This window comes from Ruditapes philippinarum, unplaced genomic scaffold, assembly GCF_026571515.1.
Source record: "Ruditapes philippinarum isolate M1 unplaced genomic scaffold, ASM2657151v2 ctg12866_1_1_1_1, whole genome shotgun sequence".
NCBI lineage: Eukaryota > Metazoa > Mollusca > Bivalvia > Venerida > Veneridae > Ruditapes > Ruditapes philippinarum.
Genome location: NW_026857268.1, coordinates 24532 through 35997, shown reverse-complemented (window position 1 = coordinate 35997; position 11466 = coordinate 24532). Strand labels below are relative to the sequence as shown.

At 30.6% G+C, this 11466-nt stretch overlaps 1 protein-coding gene across 2 annotated transcripts; it reads left to right on the top strand.

The window, feature by feature from the left end:
• The first annotated feature begins 533 nt into the window (after nucleotides 1–533).
• On the top strand, nucleotides 534–5921 carry LOC132749236 (uncharacterized). 2 transcript variants are annotated; one of them, XM_060738955.1, is made up of 3 exons: nucleotides 534–819; nucleotides 2017–4410; nucleotides 4450–5921. In XM_060738955.1, the coding sequence occupies exons 2-3, from the start codon at nucleotides 2190–2192 to the stop codon at nucleotides 5490–5492; spliced, it is 3264 nt and encodes a 1087-aa protein (XP_060594938.1). In that variant the 5' UTR covers nucleotides 534–819; nucleotides 2017–2189; the 3' UTR covers nucleotides 5493–5921. The 2 variants fall into 2 exon arrangements, with proteins under 2 accessions (XP_060594938.1, XP_060594937.1); XM_060738954.1 differs by having other exon boundaries at nucleotides 2017–5921.
• Nucleotides 5922–11466: the final 5545 nt, after the last annotated feature.

Sequence of the window (11466 nt, the reverse complement as noted above, 5' to 3'; positions counted from 1 at the left end):
TCATGCTTTGAAGGATTTAAGAATATCTTGGCATAAATGTCTACAACATAGAGACGATTTGTCGAGTCAAATAATGCTTTTCGGTAGCATTTGCCACTTGGGTGACAGCTCTTGTTCCCTATATGTGTGAAGTAAAAACTTAAAATCTTCTTTTAAAAAGACTAAAGAGCTAGAGCTTAGATATTTAGCATGAAACATATTCTAATGGATGTCTACCATGTTTGATAAAATAAAAGCCCTTGGGGTTTACATTGACCCCCCCAGGGGGGGGGGGTATATACAGGTGAGTGACTTCAGGGCAATCATGACCCTCTTGTTACACATGCACTATTTCAGATCCAAATATGAACTTTGTGATATCAGTTTAAGATTTTGTTTTATATCTGCTTTCATTTGTATTAATATATAACTTGTTCCTTGTCATGGAGAATATTCATATTCAGGTGAGCGATTGTCCCTCAATTCCAATATCTAGAAGAAATTTAAAAAGGGACTAATGCACCTAAAATGTCAAATTAAAAGATGCTCCATATAGGATTCCTTCAATGCAATAAAATTGATTTTCAAATAAGGAAATTTGATTTGATTTTTATGAGATATATTGCAACGTAGAATGACTTGGGGACACAGACTAACTGAAAATGCCAATATTACTGATACATACATACAATACATTTAAAGAAGAAAAAAAACATTTTTGAAAATTACCGAATTAAACATAATTATTTGTATTATTATTTATGTTGTAGGAGATAAAAAGACTCAAGGAAGAAGATTCTCCTCAACAAAAACAGTTAGAATTTCAAAAGGCTAAATCAGGTATGCTTCAAATGTATTAAGAATATGAAAAGGCTAAATCAGCTATGTTATATAGAATATGAAAAAGTTATATCAGGTATGTTATATAGAATATGTAAATGCTAATTCAGGTATGTGATTTAAATATGAAAAGGCTAAATCAGGTATGTTCTTAGGATATGAAAAGTCCAAATCGGGTATGTTATATCGAATATGAAAAGGTTCTATCCGGTATGTTATATAGAACATGTAAAGGCAAAATCAGGTATGTTTTTCAAATATGAAAAGGCTAAATCAGATATTTTCTATAGAATAAGAAAAGGCTAAATCAGGCATGTAATATAATCTATGAAAAGGCTAAATCATGTATGGTATATAGAATATGTAACGGCTAAATCAGGTATGTGATTTAAATATGAAAAGGCTAAATCAGATATTTTTGTATAGAATAAGAAAAGGCTAAATCAGGCATGTAATATAATCTATGATAAGGCTAAATCATGTATGGTATATAGAATATGTAAAGGCTAAATCAGGTATGTGATTTAAATATGAAAAGGCTAAATCAGATATTTTTGTATAGAATAAGAAAAGGCTAAATCAGGCATATAATATAATCTATCAAAAGGCTAAATCATGTATGGTATATAGAATATGTAAAGGCTAAATCAGGTATGTGATTTAAATATGAAAAGGCTAAATCAGATATTTTTGTATAGAATAAGAAAAGGCTAAATCAGGCATGTAATATAATCTATGAAAAGGCTAAATCATGTATGGTATATAGAATATGTAAAGGCTAAATCAGGTATGTGATTTAAATATGAAAAGGCTAAATCAGATATTTTGTATAGAATAAGAAAAGGCTAAATCAGGCATGTAATATAATCTATGAAAAGGCTAAATCATGTATGGTATATAGAATATGAAAAGGCGAGATCTGGTATGTTACATAGAATGTGAAAGGCTAAATCAGGTATGTTGTATAGAATATGAAAAGGCTTAATGTTGTGATTGTTGTCATTAACTAGCTTCAGTCTGTTCAATATTTGCTGATTTACTAATTTGTGTTACATTTCAATGAGGCCCCCTGTGATCTGTTCTTTTTCTTTTATATATTTCTGCGATAATCTGTCCAGACCTATACTTATTTTCTGTATCATTTACTCATTGATTTGTTCTTAACAATTTGATGTCATATAATCATTTAAATTACAGAATGGCGGAAAAAGCTGATTGAACAGTATCACAAAACCCTGCTGCAAGTTCCTACAACACCTTTACAACCAAAAAGTGAAAAATGTAGCTTTAATGAGATTTATATTAGGCCCAAAATAACGAGGGAAATAAAAGGAGAAAAGGGGGAGACAAAGGAAGTGAGGGTTAATACAATGTCAAAAATCTTCACAAAGAACGGAGTCCCCCAAAAATCTGTATATGTTCTAGGAGATGCAGGGTCAGGAAAAACTAGTTTTTGTAAATATCTGGTGAACTGTTGGTGTTTGTCACACAGTGAAGAACATGGAGCTGACATTGAAGATGGCAATGAAAATGAAGAAGGCAGTAGTAAACCTGAAGGCGACAGTGAAAAACATGGAGGTGATGGTGAAAAACATGGAGCTGGCAATGAAAATGCAGGTGGCAGTAGTAAACCTGAAGGTGACAGTGAAAAACATGGAGGTGATGATGAAAAACATGAAGCTGGAGGTGTCAATGACAATGAAGGTGGTACTGAGAAACAAGGAGGTGATTTTGAAGAATATGAAAAAAAGGGCTGTGACATTGTAAATGAAGAGGTAAAGGGGACACATAGTAGAGACATTGAAAACAAAGAGTGCAGTAAGACACATCAAGATCTTAACGAGAAACCTGGAGATGAAAAACATGTGGGTGGCATTAAGAAAAATGGAAGTGACAGTGATGTCATTCAGGATAACAGTTTTGACTTAATACACTCCGAATCCCACAATGGTGACTCTGATATCTTATATAACTCTGAATCCCATAGTGACAACTCTGATGGTGACTTAATACACTCCGAATCCGATAGTGACGACTCTGATGGTGACTTAATACACTCTGAATCCGATAGTGACGACTCTGATGGTGACTTAATACACTCCGAATCCCATAGTGACAACTCTGATACTGACTTTGAATTTGACAGTGATGACTCTTATACTAACTTAACTGACTCTGAATTTAACATTTATGACTCTGAATATGATAGCAAAAATTATGAACTTAAATTCAATGGTGTAAAAGAGATGAAGAAATTTGATTTTGTATTTTACATCCCTCTTAGACAGTATAATCAAAACATTGGCATTGATGAAATGCTTCTAAAACGTTATCAAATGAAAATGTTAAACACACTTCTTGAAGAGGAATCCTCTAGAGTTATGATTTTGCTTGATGGCTTAGATGAATGGTCTTCTGAAAATGTCCCAGAACATAGCATCTTTAAGGAGTACACAATAGTAACAACTTCAAGGCCATGGAAATTTCATACATTAAGATCAAGTGATGTGGAGATTGAACAATCACTGAAACTGAAAGGGTTTGATCTAAGATGTGAAAGGGAAATGGTAGATAGAACAGTCTCACAATTAAATGTAAGCAGACATGCCAATAAAGAAGCTAGAGAATGTAGGGAAAATCTAGAAGAAAAGTCTCTGGAAAGTTTAAAAAAGGTACCAATTATGCTACACCAACTGATATGTCTATGGTTTGATGGTAAACTCGATAAAACCTCAAGATGTGCCATCTACACCGGTATGTTAGAATTATTCTTCACATGGAATGACATGAAAACTACAGGAACAAGTACTCGACTCATGAAGGGGACCCAGAAAGTAGATCTTCCTAAATATTTAGCTGATAAAACCAAATTAAGATTAAATCGCCATTTCATTTATGAAGTGTCACAGTTGGCTTATGAGACACTATTTAATTGTCCGAAGGATAAATCTTTGACATTTGACATTTGTATGTTTGATGAACTCGAAATATCAGATGAAGTAAGAGAAAATTCCTTGAAACTTGGAATAATGACAGAAGATGAATGTCCAAGTTTATCTGTATCAGAACCACCAAGCTCATTGTTCTCTTTTATTCACAAATCAATGCAAGAATTTCTGGCTGCAGTGAATATTTGTATCAATTTCAATGCAAAAATGTGTTCATCAGATAGTGCAGGAAATAATGAATTAGCCAAGAAGTTTATTAATGAGGTTTTTCAGAAATGTTCAACAGTCAATGACATATTAGAGCAGTCAAATGTAATTATTATGCTATGTGGTCTAGATCCAAGATTAGCAACACATGTTTCAAAATACATATATGATACTGTGTCAAAAGACTCTCGTGTTCAGGAATACAGGAGAACAATAAATAGTAGAATTTATGACGACCATAGTTGTATTACTGATATTCAAAAGCTTATGTTTGACTCAATGGAAGAATTCAATGCAGCATGTAGTATAGGAAGTAATACTGTGTTTTATATAGGAGATTTGGTCATTGATAGATGGGATCAGTCTTGTGATATTGTTTGTTCAGGTATTGATCAGAAACACATTGTTCCTGACACTGTTCTGTCTATTTATGTAGGTTACATCAGCACACAAAATGTTCTGTCTATTTATGTAGGTTACATCAGCACACAAAATGTTAAATTAACAAAATATTTACCAATGTTTCATCATCTTGAAAAAATTGAAATAAGATATGCATCTGTATCACAAATGATATCAAGTACACAGAGTAATGAACCGACGATTAATGAGATGAACAATTGTGTTTGTGAGACAATTAAAGTAAATACTTCAACATTAAAATCTCTGTCTCTGTCTCTTGATGACTCTTACACTGACAAGTATTACCCAGTGTTTAAAACAGTTGTTAGTAACCTACCTAGTATGAACAATCTTGTAGCAATAAGTAATATGAGTAGTATGTTTGATATAACAATGAGTCATGATGATACTACTACATTTTGTAATTTTCTTGAGGGAACAAGTCATCTTGAACAAATACATCTTTATAAAGTTAAATGTGAGTGTATGAAGCAGCATGATGTAAATTTATCAAAACATCAACAACTTCAGTACCTTCATTTGTATAAGACTGTTAGTGTGATAGATGCTGATACTACAAACCTTGAAATATTTACATTTTGTAAATTGAAAAATGGTAATTATGAGAAAATATTTGATATTATTAGAAAATCTAACAAATTAAAAGAACTCAAATTGTATGAAGATTATTACAATAAATCTCAATTATATCATACCAACATAACAAAGAGACTAGTCACAGTATTACCATTGTTACACAATCTCAGTAAGCTTGAGTTATGGTATTGTAGGTTTACTGACAATATAACACAATTACCTTCAGAGATGAAGAGTTTAAAGTACATTATGCTTCAAAATGTCATAATGAGTTTGACAACATGGCAGAAGTTTATTGATAGTCTTCCTGGTATTCCTCATACTGTAGATGTGAGAGTATTTAACTGTTATATAACAGGAGATGGTGAGGAGTTTAATGATGGTATGTTTACATTGACATTACAAGGACTTAGAGGAGGGAAGGGAAATGTTGCTATACAGTATGTAAAAGATCAGGATCAGTTATTTCATGTTAAACAGGATGATACTATTTGGTTTGTATTTTCAACAAAAAAGTAAACTTGTAGTAAACATAAATTATTGCATGTTAAAAGAGATGATTTGTTTGAATTTTCAACAAAAAGGGGATAAAAGTATCAATTTAGAATACATGAAGTGTTAAACTAAATTATTAAAAGAGATGATAATTTGGTTTTTCATTTTCAACAAAAAAATGATCTGAATTTTTAACATAGTGAGATAGAATACATGCAGTTAACATAGTGCTTAATCTAAATTATTTCATGATAAAAGACATAATTATTAAAATAAACATTATCAGCAAAAATAATATATAAAAGTTACATATTGATATGTTAAATAATAAATGTAATTCAATATGATAAATAACAATCATCAAAAACAGTTCATTAAATATCAATTTCTGATCATTGTAGTAATATTGAAATTGATGAAAGTAATATTCAAATGTGTATTTAAATAAATAAATGAAAGAAATGCAGTGAAATATAAAGAAAATATAGGTAACTGTTTTTTTTTTAAAGATCAGGGATAGTTTGTGAAAAGTATAATTTGAAAAAGTAATAGGTTGTTTGAATTATAAATACATAAATAGATAAATAGATTAGCAAGTAAATAAATTAATGAATAAGTAAATATAATAAGCAATTTGAATGGAAAAATTTAATGTACAAGGTCAGAAAAAGTAAAAGATAAATTTATATAACATTCAAATACCAGTTATATTATATAATATATGATAGGACAAGGGAATGGTATGTAATTACCGGTCATATGAGAAATATGTCAAGGGAATGGTATATATCAATACAAGTTAAATGATATATAGGACAAGGGAATGGTATATATAAATACCAGTTATATGATATATAAGACAAGGGAATGGTATATATGAATACCAATTATATGATATATAGGACAAGTGAATGGTATATATAAATACCAGTTATATGATATATAAGACAAGGGAATGGTATATATGAATACCAATTATATGATATATAGGACAAGTGAATGGTATATATAAATACCAGTTATATGATATTTAGGACAATGGAATGGTATATATGAATACCAATTATATGATATATAGGATATAAGTGTTTGGTATATAAAAATGCCATATATGTTTATTATATGTTAAATATGCAAAGAAAATGGTATATATCAATACCAGTTATAAAATGGAATGGTATTAATGAATACCAGTTATATGTTATGTAAGACAAGGAATGTTATATGTAAATTCCTGTTATACAATATTTAGACAATGGAATTATTTATATCAACACAAGTTATATTATATATAGGACAATGGAATGTTATATATAAATACCTGTTAGATGATATATAGGACAAGTAAATTGTTTCATTGAGATGAGGACCATTTACATGTTATATTTTAGACATTCCTTCTTGGATTGTTTTATATTGTAAAGATTGTAAAAATTTACAAATTGTAATTCTGAAAACCATTAATGTGTACAAGTTAATACTGTTAATCAGTATTATTCAAACAGTATAGTTAAAGGGTCTCCACTGAGGATAATATTTTCTTAATTTCTTGACATGATAGGACAGGAGTTATGTTGTTGAGGTTTCATACTATTTGAAGAAGATATATTATTTTTCATGTATTAAATTTGTATGCAAAATTTCAGATTATTATTTGCTTACTTTGTTTTTCCAAAAACACTAGTAATCATTTTAGCTCGACTATTCAATGAATAGCTAATGCTATAATAGTACTTACCGCATTGGCGTCAAATTTAGGTTACTTTTATGTGTGCAAGTTGGTATCTAAAAAACTACTGAATGAAAATTTCAATTGACATTCTTGTTCTTTAACATGACTAACACAAATCCCATACCTCTCATATTTTTTCCTCATATTTATTCCCCTTTTACGACTTAAAAAATCTTGGTTAAGTTTTTACGTATAAGAGTGGATTAGAACTTCACACACATATATGAGAGTAATAGGAAGTCACTGTCCGAGCACATAGATATTTGGCAGAATTATTTCCCTTTTTGAAGTTAGAAAATTCTGCATTATCTATCACTGTGGATAGTCAAGCACAATGTCCTGTCAACAGTGTTTAAATGTTTATAGCTAAAGTCCGTCTGAAAATTGCACTTCATTAATATCGATGTTCAATTTCATTCCGAGTATATTTCTTTAGTATCATTTTTTCCTTTATTGAATATCCCGATTAATCAGTTTTGGATTTTCTATTTTTATTTTTTATTGTTTGGATTTTGGACCTCAGTGGAGCTCCTTTAAGTGAACTTTTTGTTGTTTATGTTAGAATGATAATTTTAAACACAAGGCAAGTATAGATGTACCTTGCTGTAAATTTATATGTACTAGTATATACTGTTACTACATAGACAGTATAACATAATTTTTAATCAAAACATGTTATACACCATAGATGTAAATATGAATTTTAGCTCACCTCACCTGTGACAAATAAAAGTGACATACTGAGCTATTGTGATCGCTTTTTGTCCAGCGTCCGTCCAGCGTAAATTCTTACTTTAAACAACATCTCATAAACCGCTAAGCCAGTTTCATTAAAACTTCACAAGAATGTTCCTTTGGTAGTCAACTTAAAAAATTCTTCAAAAAATTTAATTCCATACAGAACTCTTGTTGCCATGGCAACAAAAAGAAAAAACATAAAAATTTTCTTATAGAAAAACTGAAAGAGATAGAGCTTAAATAGTTGGCATAAAACATTGTCTAGTCAGTGTCTACCAAGTGTGTTCAAATAAATTCCCAAGGGTCAAAAATATGGGGGGGGGTGGGAGTCATTGATTTTCCTTATACATACCAGTTCTCAGCTGCCCCTTGGGAATATATACAAGTTTTCAGCTGCCCCTTGGGGATATATACCAGTTCTCAGCTGTCCCCTGGGGATACATACCAGTTCTCAGCTGTCCCTTGGGGATATATACCAGTTCTCAGCTGTCCCTCAGGGATATATACCAGTTCTCAGCTGTCTCTTGGGAATATATACCAGTTCTCAGCTGTCCCTTGGGGTTATATACCAGTTCTCAGCTGCCCCTTGGGGATATATACAAGTTTTTAGCTGTCCCTTGGGGATATATACCAGTTCTCAGCTGTCCCTTAGGGATATATACCAGTTCTCAGCTGCCCCTTGGGGATATATACCAGTTCACAGGTGTCCCGTAGGGATATATACCAGTTCACAGGTGCCCCACGAGGATACAAACAAGTTCTCAGCTACCCCTCGGATAAGTTCTCGGCATAAGTCAGTTCTCAGGGATATATACCTGTTCTTGACTGCCCCTAGGGGGATATATATAAATTCTCGGTTACCCCCAATGGGTGGAATGTATTCCAGTTCTCGGCATAAGTCAGTTCTCAGTTGCCCCTCAGGAAAATAATAAGTCTCAGCTATACCTGAGGGATATATACCAGCTCTCGGTTGCCAATATGCTCTTTCACACAGACAGCCATATTTTATAAAGTTATATACTATCAGATGTTTATGTTCATATATTTATGAAACAGTTGAATTAGAACTTTTTAATTAAACAATTTGTCATATTTTAGTACCAAGACATTATCACATTAAAGGCATATATAAGTTATATTTCTGCTGATGTCAGCATAATAATGATATGTTAGTTTACATGTATTGTAAAACATATGTTACACGAAATTACTAAAAAGATATGTTGTAATATACTGTCTTAAAATGCATCCTGGGTAATTAAAGCATACTGGTTATGAATACACTTCATTCGTGATGAATGTAGTTCAGTAAAATCTGAATGTATGGGTTCGGACGATGCTAAAATGAAGTTTTATGCTTTCAAACAGTAATGATATAACTACATTTTATTAAAGGTATGTTAGATTTTTATGCTTGCTCATGGTTAGTATAAATTATACCAAGATTTAGATTATGTTATATGTAAACATATGTTACACTTGTCTTTGCCTTTATTCTGAATGAATGAATGTATCAAGTGCATATGTAAACATATTATAACATATATATACATGTTTGTTGTTTAAGTGACATGCTATTGCAATGCTTTTATGAAAATAAGATAACATAATTTTATATAAAGAAAGATTTTGGGACATGTTTGATTTAAAGGCCCATTATACCTTAAAAAATACAATCACTTTATTTTTAAAAAGCTAAAAAAAAATTGTGTCCAAAGAGTTTTTCATTGTCTATATACCAGAGCCATCCTATGTTTGTTTTGCATTTATTCATGTTTGATTTAAAGGCCCATTAAGCTTAGAAAATGCAGTATGTTATTTTTCAAAAGTTTATATTTTCGGTGTCCTTAACCTTTTTTCATAGGCCATATATCTAAGCCAACTTTTGTTTCTTTTGCATTTTAGCAACCAGTACAAGTATGGTGAAAAAGTATTATATATGGAAGTAAAATAACATTTTTTTTTTTTACATTTTGCATCTATATTAATAAACTCAATTTTTTGGCAGGTGATAAGAATAGCACTTGGTCTAAATATATTATTACAACATTATAAAACACATATTGGCCCTTTTACAAAAATAAAAATATATTCATTTCTGAGGCGAAATGTGCCTGTAAACTTTAAATGTATATGTAGAGTAAATTCATCTGGTATATAAGTAAACATATAATTACATGAAGATGTTATTAATTGTTAACTAGATATATGAATGTTTATGTTTATTCCATGCTTAAGATTTGTTATGTCTTGTGAACTTATGCATCAGACATGTTTGTTTGTGACTTGGAATATAGATTTTACAATTCTAGTATATTTGTAAACATACAATTTACATGTACTAATAACAAATCTATATTGTCCATGTTTATGCATAAACAATTCTATATGAAGTTAAGATAAGTTCATGCTGTAATATGTTATGTCAATTGTACATTATATATTAACTATGTCTGTTTAGTGAATATTGTATGATTAAATCCATCTCATACATTTATAATCCTTTAATTACATATACTTGGTTAACTTATATATTTATTGTTTTGGCCATGTTTATGCTAAAACAATACTACCGTATATGAAGTTAAGATAAGTTCATGCTCGAATATGTCGATTGTACATATACATATATACAAAAACATGACTGTCTAAAACATGAATTGTTTATGGAAAACAGTATTCTGTATATGATCTTATCATGGAAGCTTCATAGAGAGCATTATATTGTTTTTGTTATTAATGTAGTACTATTAAATAAATCATGTTTGTTTGATTGGTTTTGATAGCATGAATGTGTGACTTTTCTTAATAAAAGATTGTACAAAATGTGATTTGTGTATCATTTGTTTTTCCTCTCTTGCAGAACAAGTTGGTTTATAAACCTTGTCAAATATTTACTTCCCACTATTTCCATATATAGCAAAGACTAAGCTGCCAGTACATAAATAACGTTTGTAAAATATATGCACTGTACTAGGAATGAGACATTGACTGGTGATATAACTTTTGTAACATATATGCACTGTACTAGGGATGAGACATTGACTGATGAAAAAAAAACGTTAATAAAATATATGCACTGTACTAGCCTGTACTAGGAACGAGACATTGACTTGGGAAATAACGTTTGTAAAATATATATGCACTGTAGACTCGTGAAAAAACGTGTAAGATAAAACGCAATCGACAAGTCTACAAAATGCATTAACACATGATATATACAAGTCGTTACAGTTATAAGATGTCACATATGCCTTTATACAAATTATTTCAATTTTGTAAATACGTTAATTGTCACTGCATGTGATATGATCCGAGTATTCTCCTTATAGTATATATTATAAAGGCTGAATGTTATTCTATGATCCGGGTGCATTATAAGTAAGTCTGAGAAATCTTGCATAAATAACAACAAAATTACTTGAAAAGTTTACTCGGTTTGCTGGTATGGACTTGATTGTGTCGGGGGACTGCGTTCCGTGGATGTCACCTTGCATTGATCTTTGTTTCTCATTGTTTTGTTATCGA

Excerpts from the sequence above, each read along its gene's own strand:
- LOC132749236 (XM_060738954.1), top strand. The coding sequence starts at position 2,190 with ATGTCAAAAATCTTCACAAAGAACGGAGTCCCCCAAAAATCTGTATAT.